General features: G+C 36.0%; 1 protein-coding gene across 1 annotated transcript in view; it reads right to left on the bottom strand.

Annotated features, from left to right (window-relative positions):
- Positions 1–15,869, bottom strand: part of SLC44A5 (solute carrier family 44 member 5) — a 407,523-nt gene that overhangs the window by 26,320 nt on the left and 365,334 nt on the right. The window contains 1 exon segment of the mRNA XM_049772158.1: positions 8,747–8,859. Within this exon segment, the coding sequence (XP_049628115.1) occupies positions 8,747–8,859 (113 nt within the window).

Raw genomic sequence — 15,869 nt, forward strand, 5'->3', positions numbered from 1 at the left:
TCCCAATTATCTCCTCCCCCCCTCCCAAGAAGAAAACAGATTTCTTTATTTTTCCCTCTCCAACTTTTTTGGGGGATCACACCAAGTAGGTTTACTCCTGGCTCTGCATTCAGAGCTGGGGAGAGGAGATGGGGTTCTGGAGATTGAACATGGTCCAGGTGTACACAGGGCAAGCAGACAACATACTACACTCTCTCTCCTAGCCCTCCCCAGCTTCTTATTTCATACTGTCACAGAGTTCTCCAATATAATCTATATCAATTATCTATAATATTAGTAACATTTTACTAAAAATATTATTTTACTCATATCACAGCCCATTTCCAACTTGAAGGCCACTTATCAATTCTCATAATTTTGATCAAAATCATTTGATAGAGAATCTCAATTTCTTTTATTCACTACTTCTAGCACCTCATTTTTTTTGTCACACCTGGTGGGCTTGGAGGACAAACTGGTATGCCAGAGATTAATGTGGATTAGCTATGTGGTAGGCAAGTGTTTTACTTGCTTTACTATTGTTCCAGCCAGTACCTCATCTTTCTTTTCAAAAACACTTATTTTAATTTTTGGTTAGCTTTGCTAGTTATTTTAACTTCTCCAGAACTCCTAATGTTCAACAATCTCAGAGTACAGTCCTTAGGGACTTTTTAAGGAAATTTTGGGCGGTTCCATGGAGCTAATGCCATAAAATATACTATTTTCTAGGTTAACTATATATATATATATTTATATATATATAATTTCGAGGTAACATCCGACAATATTCAGGGTTTATTTGTGGCTTTGATCTCAGGGATTATTTTTGGCAGGCTCAGTGGACCATATGGAAACCTATCTGATGTTTGTATTTTCTGTTGTTCCTAATGAAAAGACTGCTTGCATGTCAGATAATCTTTGATTGGGAGTCAGATATTCTGTTCATCTCAACATCTGAAAATCTACTGTCCTAAATTAAAGTTTTTATTTTGACTAAAGAGGATTTAAATTTGTTTGTGGTAACCTAAAATATGACCAAACTGAGGTTACTTTGATGTTTTCAAGAATCTCAGTCTAATCCTTACACTGCCAGTTTAACTTGAGTTGCCAGACTATTGAACCAATTAGCATTTCATCTACATGATTCAAGTTCTGTTAAATGTAAAATGTTGGTTTAACTTTTTATTTTTATTGGGATGGAGAGATAGTGCAGCAAGTAAGCTACTTGCCTTACATGCAGTTGATTCAGTTTCAATCCTTCACACTATGTATGGTCCCTTGTACCCTTCCAGGAGTGACCTCTGAGCACAGAGCCAGAAATAAATCCTGAGCAATGAAAAGTATGTGATTCCCCCTCAAATTTTAAATTTTAAGAAATAAATATTCTTTATTTCCTATTAATTAATAAAAACTTACATAAAAACAATAAAAGTAATACTATATTTTGCTATCATTTTATAATAAATTGACTTTCACATGCTTTTCTTTTTTCATATAGGTAGATGTAAAAATATCTGGTGTTTTCAATACTTTTTCCTTTAGATATGACTCCTGGTCTTCAAGTCCTTTTTTATCAATCATATTTTACATAACAAAAGTATTAGTGGCTACTTATAGTTGTTACGGACTATGTATATTACATTACTTAATACTTATATTTGCTACTATATGACTAAAGAAATGCTGAATTAGAGAGACCATATACTTGCAGAGAGTCATAGCTAATAAATATGTGGTAAAACAGATAATATCTTTTTCAGTATTTACACCCATGTTTGAAATCATAGTGCTATATGTCTGGTCTGCAATGTTATTCTCTAATCTTGTTCCAGATCAAAAAATATGTTCTAAGCTGCTTACAATTTTTGGCCATCAACAGCCTGGCATTTTCTTTGCTTGGTAAGACACATACACACTGCTCTCTGCACTATTAAGTAGGCATCTATCAGGATAAAATGACTTCTTTCCCAGGGATAAAAATGTTGGCTCTACGCTAGTAGTAGCAGAAGTCAGTTACATAGTCTTGGGCATTTTTCCTAATCATTTTCTCCACTGAATAATTTAAAGTTTATTTACAACAACATTAGTTTCTGGACAGTACTGAATAAGGTGTTAATCAAATGCTGATACTACTTGTTTTATCTGTACTTCTTAGATAATAATCATCATTTTCTTTTTGGCTATTGTCAGAACTGTATTATAGCCAATTACAAATATTTCTTGCTCTTTGAGATGAAATTAATAGCATATTTTACTGTCCTTTCCTTTCTTTGTGGATTTTCTTATATGTAATTATTTTATTTGAGCACTGTGGTTACAAAATTGTTCATGGTTGAGTTTCAGTTATAGAATGTACACCATACTTCCACCACTAATATTCCAAGTTTCCCTTCCACCTACCCTCACTGCAGACAAGCCATTTTTACCTGTCTCTGTCTCTCTGTGTTTTTACACTGTTGTTTGCACTACTGTTAAGAGGTATGATGCATATCAACTCATCTGCTTTCAGTACCCCTTTCAGTTCTTGTCCAGAATGATCAATTTTAGCTGTCACTGTCACCATTCTATGTGGCAAGCTTTCTACCATGGAGTGGTCTCCTGACCCTCATCTCTTTATTAATTCTAGTTATTATTAACATACTATATTTTATTTTTCTTATGTACCACAAATGAGATTATGCTATAGCTATCCCTCTTCCTCTGATGCATGTCACTTATATACAGCCCATATCCATCCAGGCATAAGAAAATTTCTTGGCTTCACTTTTTCGAACAGTTTTGTAGTATTCCATTGTGTAGTTGTTCCAAAGTTTCTTTAGCCACTTATCTGTTCTTGGGCCTCGGTTGTTTTCTGATGCTAGCTATTGTTTTCAGATGCTATTGTAAACAGTACTGTGATGAACATAGAAATGCAGAGGGCCTTTTCTGTGGTCCCAATAAAAGTTCTTCACAATCACACTTGTTGTGGTGAGGTTTCTGTAATTAGGGATCTTGGTTTTTCTTGTATAGATCCTATGACAAAATCGGGGTGCCACCATTATGTGGCAATGCAGAGAGCCCTGCTCTGAAAGCAAGTTGTTGCTGTTACCAAGTCGTCAGGGTGTCATATGAACCCATTCTGGAGCAAGCTGATGCCAGGGCAGCATTAGAGCTGACCCTGGTAGAAGACTGATTCCTGGTGTGGGTGTAAAAAACCATAGACGAGATCCAAGGTATAGGGGTGAATGGCCAATGTCTAATTTTCTGGAGCCTAAGCCTAGTCATTATGACAAGTGTTCAGGGTGGAAGGCCCCACTACAATATAAAATTTTTATGTTCCTATTATTATTAGGTAAGAACTTGTTTCCACATTCTAATGTGCCTATGCAAAAAAGAACAATGTCACATGACACTGCTGGTGCATATGGGGTAAACATAACAAACCAAACAAACCCAATATCCTGATTCTACTAGAACTTACTACTAAATACCATATTTTGTATACCATAAGGTTCACTTTCCACCAAAAAAGACTGGGGAAATGTCTGTGCATCTTATAGAGCAAATGCCACCTGGAGCTGAAGACTGAGTGCAGAAGAGGAGAGCATATATTAACCACTTGACATCCACAGTGTTACTCCCTTTACTGTACAGACATACCACATACTTTGAGCAATTAGATTATTATGTTATAGTTTATTAAATATTTTAGTACACCATTGCCCAGAGTGATCAGTTCCAAATGTCATTGTCATTATTCTATGTGGCAAGCTTCCTACCATGGGCTGTTCTGCCTGATCTTCATATCTCTATTGACTCTAAGTATTATTAACACACTATCTTTTATTTTTCTTATATCCCACAAATGAGTGAGATTATTTTTTATCCCTTTCCCTCTGATGCATATCACTTAGCATAATACTCTCCATATCTACTCATGCATAAGAAAATTTCTTGATTTTATTTTATAGTATATTTTTTCTTGTTTTCCTTGTCTAAAAACTATGTGCATCTGATGGTTAGGTGAATCTTATAGAGGAAAAAATACGGTAGATCCAAAAAAAAAAGGAATGGGGAAAACTGCCACTACATAAGAAGATAGACAATAAGAATTATACCTATTAAGGAAATACATCTAAATAAATATTTGAAGGAAATATGTATCTCCCTTTAAGTCTTTTGAAATAGTCGGGGGGGGGGGGTGTGAGGGATAAAATCTAGAGTACAGCTTCAGCCTGCTACATGGTCTTGTGGAGTCTGAAAAATGGCTCTCATTAGTCACATATCAAGAAATGTCCTCTGGGGCCGGGAAGGTGGCGCTACAGGTAAGGTGTCTGCCTTGCAAGCGCTAGCGTAGGATGGACCGTGGTTCGATCCCCCGGCGTCCCATATGGTCCCCCCAAGCCAGGAGCGACTTCTGAGTGCATAGCCAGGAGTAACCCCTGAGCATCAAACGGGTGTGGCCCAAAAACCAAAAAAAAAAAAAAGAAATGTCCTCACGGCTCTAAGTTTTATTATTTCCTTCTGCCTGCCAAATTTTGGTTCATTTTGTTTCTCATTTTCTGATATTTTAAGCTATGACATTAAGTTATTTATGCAGGCCCTTTCTCCTGATGAATGCTTACAAAGTATTCTTCTTAATTTTTCTCTTAATACCGCTTTGCTATTTTCCATAAATTCTAATAATATAATAATATAGTGTCTTCATTCTCATTTTTCCCAAGAATATTTTATTTTCTTCTTTGATTTCATCTCTGACCCATTGGTTGTTCAGAAGTGAGCTGTTTAAGTTCAAGACTTTAAATAACTTCTTTTATGTGTTTGTTTGTAATTCATTTCTATATGGTGCACCATGATCTGAGAAGAAAGATGATGCAATTTCTATCATCTTGATTTTATTAAGGTATGTTTTATGGTCCAGACTATGTTCTATCTTGGAGAATGTTCCATATGCATTGATAAAGGATGTATGTGTGTGTGTGTGTATATATATATATGTATATATATATGCCATTCTCATATTTCTTCCTTCAAAGTCACTACATGTTGTTGTTTTATGTTTATCTTACATTTATGTTTATCTTGTTTTATCTTTCAAGTGGTAACAGGGTGATGTTGAAGTTTCCCCACTATTATTGTGATGCTATTGATGCCTTTCTTCAAGTTTATTAGTTGCTTTAAATATTCTGCAAGCCCATTCTTGGGTACATATGTTTAGGTGTGATTTCTACCTGATATAAACATACCTTGATTATTAAGAAATTTCATCTCTGTCTTATACCTTTTTAAGCCTAAAGTTTTTTAAGCCTAAGTTTTGTGTCATCTGTTACTAATATGGCCATCACCGGTTTTTAGGGAGTTGTCTGTTTGAAAGATTGTCCTTCAACCTTTCACTTTGAGTTTGTGTATACTGACTATTCAGATGTATATTTTGCAGGCAGAATAATGCTGGATTCAATTTTCTGATCCTTTTTGCCACTCTTTCTAATTGGTGCACTTAGTTCATTGACATTGAGAGAGATTATTTTCATGGACTGTTGTGTCAACTTTTATAGGAGTTTGTTGTGTTTGTGTAGTCAGCCTTACCTTAAAGTAAACCCTTCAGTTATTATTCTAATGTTAGTTTTGATTCTGTAAACTTTATGAACTATTGTTTATCTGTGCAGTGATTTATCCTTCCTTCAACCCTAAATTAACATCTAGTTGTATGAAGTATTCTTTGTAAAGTATTCATTTCATTGAGTTGTTTAACTTTATCGCACCACTGCCTTGGGGCCTGGATGTTGCTTGTGATAAATCTGGTGTAAATCCTAACTTTGCTCTTTTGTATATAATTTCTCTTTTTGATCTTGCTTCTTTAGGTATTCTATCTCTATGATTTTCATCATTGTGACTAGGATGTGACTTGATGTGCTTTTATTTGAATCACCCTTTAGCCGGTACTCTTTGGGCATTTAGGATGTGGGTACATGCATTCTTCAGCTCTGGCAACGTCCCATTAATGATATCTTTGACTCTTCCTTCTTTAAAGAGTTTTTCTTCCTGTATCTCTTAAATCTTCAATGATTCTCATGTTGTTCCTGTTAAATTTATCCCAAATGTTGTTTTCTGTTCACTTTTTTTAAGGATATTTTACATATTTGTTCTTTTTTTTTTTCAAGATTATTTCCCAATTTCTTCTGCTGAATGGAGTTGTTTTTCAGTTCATGTTCCAGCTGATTCTGTCCTCAAAAGATGTTACTCTGCTGGTGAGGCTTTCCAGTGAGGTTTTCATTTCACCTACCATGATTTTAAGTACTGATATTTTGTTTGAAATTTTCTCATTTCTACTCTTATATCCTCTTGATATAAGTCTTATGGGATACCCATCATGATTTCTTTGAGTTCTTTAAACATCTTTAATATTTCCTAAAGAGATCTTTGGATCTCTATGAGAAAACAGTATGGTGCTGTTTTTATGTGTAGTGCTTGGACTCCTTGACTAAATATGTGGCCACAGAGTAAAACAGAGTGGCATGATCTTGCATGAACTCACTCACTTCTATTCAGTTCAAAATGGTTCCCTTTTAGTCCAAACACTGCCCAAAGCCCACAGTCACTCCTAATGCTGATGGTTAACAGTTCTGTTTCTCTTCCTGGTCATACTTTATTTTGGGCTCATAGACCTCAGTTAAATTCAGAGTGGTGCTTTTTAGCCCATGTACTACCCACAGCCTGCTGCTACTGTCAACAGTTATTTCTTTTTCTTTCTCCCAGCGACACACTTGCCTGGTCTCATGGTTCAATTCAAAATCTACCCTTTCCTTTTTGATGGCAATGAAAGAACAACTGAATCACATGCTCAAACTTAAAATGGCCAAGTGTAGAAGAATATATTTTGAGCTCCAAACAGAAACAGATGGACTTATAAACAGAGAACTTTCAGACTGTGTTTCAGGATCATCTCACCTTGTTTGTGCAGTAATTTTGTACACAAATAATAAAAATTAAACAGAACCATTACTATATTTCCTATATTATAACAAAAATTAAATTCATATTTTATCTATAAAAGATTCATGGGAGTTCATAATCAGGTCAGAAATTTTTATGATCCTCAATAAGATAGACCCAAGTCCTCCAATAAGAAAAGGTAAAGAAAATCCAAATAAACATGAATCTAGAAACTCACTGAAAACATGAATAGAATTAATAATATAAGTAAACACATATTGAATGCTTAACACATTAAGAGGTATTATAAGAGTTATATTTTCAACTGTATCATTTAATCCTCATAAACTTGTACAATAGTGATACTACTGTACTGATTTTTTAAAACTGCATTTTCTAATCTTTAAAACAAGTATTTAACAGCAACACTGGTGGGTGTGGACGTGGATGAAAGGTATGATGCTGGGATATATTAAGCATAAAACCGCACAGTAACAATAACATATAAGAAAGAACCTAAAATTGGGAGGGAGTTTATCAAAGAGACAGGCTGGGAGGTAGAAAGAACATTTGGGACATTGGTGGGAAAAGTAGACACTGGTAATGGAATTGGTATATGACTGAAACTCAGTCATGGATAATTTCACAAATCACAGTGCCTTAGTACAAAGTTTTTTCAAATAAAAAGTGTCCAGAGTTACCCAATTATACATAACAGAACTAGAATTAGAGCTCAGACTAATTAGTAGACCAAAGATCTAATTAAATTCCTATATTGATATCTGTGAAGCACTTATTTTATTGATAAAAAAGAAATTATATTTTAGTATATACTATAATAAAATTGTACTGTCAATACAAATAATATAAGGCAAATAATTATTTTACTTTTCTTATTTTTTTGGTGTGTGAAAGGGAGCTTGGCCAGTTGTTTTCAACTATTTTTCCTGCCTTAATGCTTGAGTGACTCTGAGGTTATGGGACTGAATCTAAGTCTCCCCATATGCCAAGTATGCACACTAGGATATTGAGCTATACCACTCACCCCAGGAATTATTCCTTTAAAAAGAAACTTTTCAGGGCTTGACCCAGGTTTGAACCCCAGAATCCAAGCACTGTCAGGAATAATTTCTGAGTACATAGTTAGGACCCTAGAACATCACTGGATGTGGGCCCTGAAAACATAAACAAAAGCCCAAACAATCAAACAAAGCCTCTCAGTAAAGTATTGGGTTATATGCTTATTAAAAGCAGAAATAATGCTACCATATGTGCTATATTATTCTTTGGGTATGATTTAAGTTGGTTTAAATGATTAGTGTTTATATATAAATATATGGTTAAGATACAAAGCATTTGTCTGCTTTTAAACAACTTTTAATAATTCAAAACTGTAATACAGTAATTTCCAACCAATGAGTATATTTCAGGATACCTGTCAGAGGGGAATGCTTCACTATGGAGGAAAATAGATGGATTAAGTGTAATAAATCGAGAGAATGGTGGATCACAACTTTGTAACTATGCAGACTTCTCTTTGATCAGATAAAAAGGCTATAAAATAAGTTGTCTAACATGTGTTTCATTGAACCAGAAGTATTTTTTTTACCTCTTTACTACCAGTAAAGTGTGAGGCCAAAAGCTGGTAGGATAAAAAAGAATATAAAAATGTGCTTTCCCCCAAAATAAAGAAGAAAATACTTCAATTTTATCTATGCATGATTAAGCAAAATGCTCTGGTTAACACTTTTGGAAAACATAAACATACTATAAGTAAAATACTTTGTAATTATTGACAATAGCAACCAAAATGATTACTTTGATATTTTGTAGTTATAAAAAAGGTGATACTTACCATAACTTAAAACTCCAATCACACCCAAAATGAAGAACCAGAACAGAAATCCTGCTGTGTACCTTAGAAGTATCACAAACAACCAACTGAGGATAAAGGCAATAATAAAGCCACTGAGGGAAAAAAAAACACATAACAAATAGAGAGGTCAAGTGTGCTAAACACAGCATAATAAAAACATTAAGGCAGTTGTATTCAAATAATTTTTATACTCTAATTTTACATCGAGCTATAGCAACAGAGCATTAAAATATGTAAATGATTTCAATTAAGACTTGCATAAGAAAGAAGATCAAAGTCTTTACAAATAAATCACACACATATGGATACAGAGGTGAACTGGAAACCAGCATGCAATATTGGTGAAATAAAAGCCATTTTTTAACAGATAATCTTGGCCTATCTGTAACAGTTTCAGTGTTGATTTTTTTCCTCTTCAAACCTATGTACTGAGTGAGTCCTTGTAAAATACACCGCATTTGTACAGTTTTACTTGAAGACTACTAAGAGTATTTTGCAATAAAACTAGAACCATTATAGTTTCAAAACTTATTAGTCCTACTGTCTTCTTTACAGAAATCACTGTGTTACTCAGAGGTTCTACCATCTTTAAGCCACCAAACATAAGGTGATACCCCCAATAATATAAGAAGTACTACTGAGTTCCTAGATTATTCCAGAAGAAAGTATTCTCCACTTTGAGAAATACTGGACACTATCTGGAAGAAGGAATAATCTTACTAAGATGTACCAGAAAAATCAGCTAATTGAAAAAGTCCCTAACTCCATAATTGTGTATTTTTATTGCTATGATCTTATTACCTCTTGTCAGTTTGTGACACATGACTTTATAAGATATCTATTTTAGGTCTCCAGTAATCTCTGGGTCAATGTTCAGAATAATGAGAAGGCTTTTATATCTATTAGGTCATGTAAATTTTTGAAGTGACCAATGGTCACTATTTTTGTCTGTCTTTTTATTATTATTATTATTATTAATAATAATAATAATAAAGATTTAACACCTTGATTAAAATATGATTGTAATTGGGTTTCAGTCATGTAAAGAACACCCCCTTCACCAGTGCAACATTCCCATCACCAATGTCCTCAAATCTCCCTCCTCCCCATCCTACCCCTGCCTGTAATCTAGACAGGTTTTCTACTTCCCCCATTCATTCACTTTGTTATGATAGTTCTCACTGTAGTTATTTCTCTAACTGCACTCATCACTCTGTGGTGAGCTTCATGTCATGAGCTGGACCTTCCAGCCCTCCTCTCTTTTGTCTCTGAGAATTATTGCAAGAATGTTTTTTATTTTTCTTAAAACCGATAGGTGAGTGAGACTATTCTGTGTCTATATTTCTCCCTCTGGCTTATTTCACTCAGCATAATAGATTCCATGTACATTCATGTATAGGAAAATTTCATGACTTCATCTCTCTCCTGATGGTTACATAATATTCCATTTTGTGTATATGTACCAATTTCTTTAACCATTCATCTGTCGAAGGGCATCTTGGTTGTTTCCAGAGTCTGGCTATTGTAAATAGCACTGCAATGAATATAGGTGTGAGGAGTGAATTTTTGTATTGCATTTTTGTGTTCTGAGGTTATATCCCTAGGAGTGGTATAGCTGGATTGTATAGGAGCTCAATTTCCAGTTTTTGTAGGAATCTCCATATCACTTTCCATAAAGATTGGACTAGATGGTATTCCCACTAGCAGTGAATAAGAGTTCCTTTTTCGTCTGTCTTAATATTGTCCAAAAGTTTTATTTATGAAAAATACTTCTTGCCTTTCCTCCTATAAGTAGGCTAAATTTATGTTGAATTTCTAGATAATCTCATCAAAGAGTACAAAATAATATAGAAATTTGACTGATTAAAGAACTTTTACCTCTCATCCTATCTGCAATATTATACATATAGCAATATGTAGAACCTTGTACATTTGTTCATTGTATTGTTTTCTAATGATAAATAAAATCTTAACTACTATCACCAGGCAAATGACATATTATAAAGTATGTAAGGTACCTATATGGTAAAATATCAAATTATCTTCTTAGATCATAGTATATACTTTTCAGATCAGAAGCCATTCTCTTTTCAAGTAACAAATACTTTAATGCTTTACATGATACATGGTTGAAACATTTTTACAAGATTTTAAGATTTTTAGGCTATACCCAAGGCTATGCTCAATTATTTCTGCTGGTGCTGTGCTCAGGGATCACTTAGTGAACTATATGGCATGCTAAAGATTGAGACCAAGTGGGACACAAGCAAAGAAGAGCTCTGCATCCTGAACTCTCTCTCTCTCTCGCTCTCTCTCTCTCTCTCTCTCTGACCCCTGAAATATTATTTTTTGGCATAGTCCATATTGAAGATTATAAAATGGTAGATACTACAATAATAAATATGGCTATTTATTCTTTATGTTTTAAATTTCTGCATTGAGTTTAACTAGAACTAGTACTAATATATTAGTTTTTGGCTCTCTATTAAGTTAGTAGAGTTTATTTTAAAGGAAATATGTGTGTTTTGTATGAGTAATATGGGGTGAAGTAAGTTTTCATGTATATATTGGGAATAAGGTGGTCCAGAGAATCCATAATAATATAAAATTTATATATATGCATATATTGTACATTTTTAATTCAGAGTAAAAAACTAAAAAGTCAGAAATAAATATGGAAATAACCTAGAAACATATGGGTTTGGCAACAAAGGAGACCAGCTTAATTATGGCTAAACATAGCCTACCATTTTAGCTATGTACTGAAAAGAATTAGAATACTTTAAGATAAAGAGCAAGTCTGAGTAAAAATCTCCAAAGGGATCTAGTTTTGTAGATATAAAATAGGCACTAGAATTTTATGTAAATGCAAATTTGGGGGGCTTGCTAAGCAGTGCCTATGGACCAGCTTGAAGACCACCAATGCCAGAATAGACAATGGTAGAAGGGGCATATAGTACAAGTGATTGAAGCTAAGTCTCACAATTTCAATAGTGCATGCTCTCTGGCTGCAAAGTGTCCTATACAACTTTGACTTTAAGAAAATCCTCATCATAAACCAAACAAACAAAAAACCTTACATATAAAAATGTTTTAATTTCCTAATAATTAACATACTTATATTGTTTCCTTGATTCTCATTCTATATATTTTTGTTTTGTTGTCCCCCACCCTTTCTTTTGGTTTTTGGACCACACCTGGTGACATTCAGGGGTTACTCCTGGCTCTGGAGTCAGAAATCATTCCTGGCTCAGGGAATCGTATGGGACGCAGGGAGATCTAACTGTGGTCCGTGCTAGGTCAGATGCATGCAAGGCAAACACCCTACCCCTGTTCCACTGCTCTGGCCCCTCATTTTATATTTTAATGCAGCTTCTACATTCAAAAAACCATAACCAGGAAATCAGAAAATCAAGGTGAACTAAACATAGTTACCATAGTAAACAGTTGACAGTATATCAGAGAGAACAAGTCAGGTAAATAAAAAATAAAATGATGGGTGATCTAACAAAGACAGTCATCTGTGTGAGAATAGAGAAATGGGCATATATAGTGGTGACATGGTACCCAGAAGGAGTCAAATTAATTATGCCTCGGGAAATCAAGAAAGAATTCATGAATCACTAGAAAAATGATTTTGCAGAATGAGATGAATTTACACAATGGAATACTATTCAGCTATAAATGAGACAAAATTTGCTATTTGCATCAAAATTGAAAGAGCCCATTAGAAAGAAATATAAAATAAAATAGATCTATAATAAAAAGGAGGGAAGGAAGGAGAAAAGGAGGGGGAAGGAGGGAAGGAGAGATGGAGGGAAGGGGAGAAAAAAGGAGGGAAGGAAGGAGGGGGAAAGAAGGAGGGAAGGAAAGAGGGAAGGAGAGAAGGAAGGAAGAAGGGAGGGGAAAAAGGAAGGAGGGAAGGAGAAAGTAGGGAAGAAAGGAAGGAGGGAGGGGAGGAAGGAGGAAGAAAGGAAAGGAGGGAGAGAGGGAGGGAAGTAAGGATGGAGCGAAGGAAGAAAAGAGGGAGGGAGGAAAGGGAGGGAAGGAAGGAGGGAGGTAGGAAGGAGGGAAGGGAGGAAGGAGGGAATGAAGGAAGGAGGAAATGAAAGAAGGGAAGGGAAGAAGGAGGGAGGGAGGGAAGGAAGAGACAGAGGTAGGGAGGAAGGAAGGAGGGAATGAAGGAAGGAGGGAAGGGAGAAAGGAAGAAGGAAGAAAGGGAGGAAGGAAGGGAAGGAAGGAAGGTGGGAGGGAAGGAAGAGACAGAGAGAAGGAAAGAAAAATAGGGAGTTTCTGTGTTGTCTGTTGTCTGTGAAAGACAACACAGTGCACAAGAACATGGAAATTTAAAAGACACGTGCTATAGGGTCAGAGAGATAGTATAGCAGTTAGGCTGTGTGCTTTACATGCAGCTGACCTAAGTTTGATCTCAGCACCATATATGTTCTGCTGTGCCTTTCCAAGAATAATCCAGAAACAGAATCAGAAGTAAATCCCAAACACTACTAGATGTGACCCAAAACAAACTAAAATAATATAGAGTCAATTGAAAATTGGGTGGAAATGAATCTTGGAAACTGAATTGGGCTAGTTTAAAAAGGGCATTTTAAGTAACTGAAAAAAGTTTTACATTATTCTTTGATCCCTAAGCATTATATATGCTTTTAGGGTATCTGATATATCACATTTACCCACCCCAGTAAGGTGACTGTATTATTTTCCCTTACTTTTCTAAGGATGCAAATTTTATGAGTAAAATTTTAAAGTCTCCTCTATTTGAATACATTTTAAGCCACCCAAAATGACTGAAAACAGTAAATTTTCATTTCTATTTATTGGGGGGGAGACTGGCCACACCTGGTGACACTCAGGAGTTACTCTTTGCAATGTACTCAGAAATTGCACCTGGCTCCCAGGACCATACAGGATGCCGGATATCAAACCTAGGTCTTTCTCTCCACATGCCCACCAGCACTGCTTGTTCTCATTCTTTGTGATGTGTAGGTGTACCTATCTGAGACCCTGGATTTAGGTGTAGCTACCTGAGACCCACCCATTTCTGGGAGGGGTCTTGGGAACCAGATATTAGGTGTGACCTTACCTGCAAGACCCCGCCCATTCCTGGGCGGGGTCTTGGAATAGGTAGATAAACCTTTGAGCTAGGGGATTAGGGCTGCTGGCTGCTCTGCTGGGCTCTCGGGCTTTTGGGTCTTGGCGTTCTGGTCTTTGACCAGCATGGAGCCCAAAGGGAAGATGGCTGAAAGGAGTTAAGAGGCAGGGCTAGCAAAGAATGGCTGTGCTTGAAAGGTTATGATAGAAACCACACATGTGGTGGTTAGGGATGAGTAAAGCTGATATTTCCTGATGCCTGTCTCTGGATGAGTCTGATTCCGCCGTTCACCTGGGCCTGGGACCCGCCGGCTGGATGGGGGTTGCGGAGCTACGTGGCCTGGGATGCCATCCACCTCCATCCAGCTCCATTGTTAATTATTTGATTCTACAGTGATGTGCGCCAAATCTGTAGCCAAATCTGTACCACATAGTTGTTTTGATTTGCATCTCCCTGATGATTATTGATGTGGAACTTTTTTTTTTTCATGTTCCTTTTGGCCAATTGATGTGGAACTTTTTTTTTTTCATGTTCCTTTTGGCCATTTGTATTTCTTCTTTGGCAAAGTGTCTGTTCAATTCTTCTCCCCATTTTTTGATGAGATTAGATGTTTTCCCTTGTAAAGTTCTGTCAGTGCCTTTTATATTTTGAATATAAGCCCCTTATCTGATGGGTATTGGGTGAACAATTTCTCCCACTCAGTGGGTGGCTCTTGGATCCTGTGCACTATTTCTTTTGAGGTGCAGAATCTTCTCAGCTTAATATATTCCTATCTGTTTATCTCTGCATCCACTTTTTTTGTAGAGTGCTGTTTCCTCCTTAAAGATACCTTTACTGCTGGTAGGAATGTCATCTAGTCTAATCTTTATGAAAATCGATATGGAGATTCCTCCAAAAACGGGAAATTGAGCTCCCATATCACTCCTAGGGATATACCCTAGGAACACAAAAATACAATACAAAAACCTTTCCTCACACCTATATTCATTTCAGCACTATTTACAATAGCCAGACTCTGGAAACAACCAAGATGCCCTTCAACAGATGAGGCTAAAAACTGTGGTACATATACACAATGGAATATTATGCAGCGGTCAGGAGGGATGAAGTCATGAAATTTTCCTATACATGGATGTAAATGGAATCTATTATGCTGAGTGAAATAAGTCAGAGGGAGAGAGACAGACATAGAATAGTCTCACTCATTTATGGGTTTTAAGAAAAATAAAAGACATTTTTGCAGTAATTTCAGAGACAAAAGAGAGGAGGGCTGGAAGGTCCAGCTCACGACATGAAGCTCACCACAAAGAATGGTGAGTGCAGTTAGAGAAATAACTACAGTGAGAACTATCATAACAATGTGAATGAATGAGGGGAATAGAAAGCCTGTCTAGAGAGTACAGGTGGGGTGGGATGGGAAGGAGGGAGATTTGGGACATTGGTGATGGGAATGTTGCACTGGTGAAGGGGAATGTTCTTTACATGACTGAAACCCAACTACAATCATATTTGTAATCAAGGTGTTTAAATAAAGATATAATAAAAAACTCACCTAATTAATAAAAAAAAAAATCCTAGGTCTGTCCTGGGTCAGCCAGGTGCAAGGCAAACACCCCACTGCTGTGCTATCCCTCAGGCCCCCTGACTATGAACTTTCATAATGAGGATAGCATTCTTTATGTAGAAGAGAGGTGTTAAAAATGTTAATGATCCCTTGATTGTCAAAGGTAGGACAGATAAGAAAATAGAACCAGTGTGGGCCAGAGAGATAGTACAGTGGGTTAGGTGCTTGCTTGTATGCAGCCAATCAGGATTTGATTCTATATCATCTTCGGAGTCCAGGAGTGATCCCTAAGCAGAGTTAGGTCTAAGTCATACTCCCACCAAAAAATAGAAAAAAAGAACCAATTAAATAACATTTTATCCATGGGAACATGTGATGAGAAGCAAATGTGCTATATAGTGCTATCCTGTGTCTTGAAGTACATATTT

The sequence above is a fragment of the Suncus etruscus genome, chromosome 4 (genome assembly GCF_024139225.1).
Source record: "Suncus etruscus isolate mSunEtr1 chromosome 4, mSunEtr1.pri.cur, whole genome shotgun sequence".
NCBI lineage: Eukaryota > Metazoa > Chordata > Mammalia > Eulipotyphla > Soricidae > Suncus > Suncus etruscus.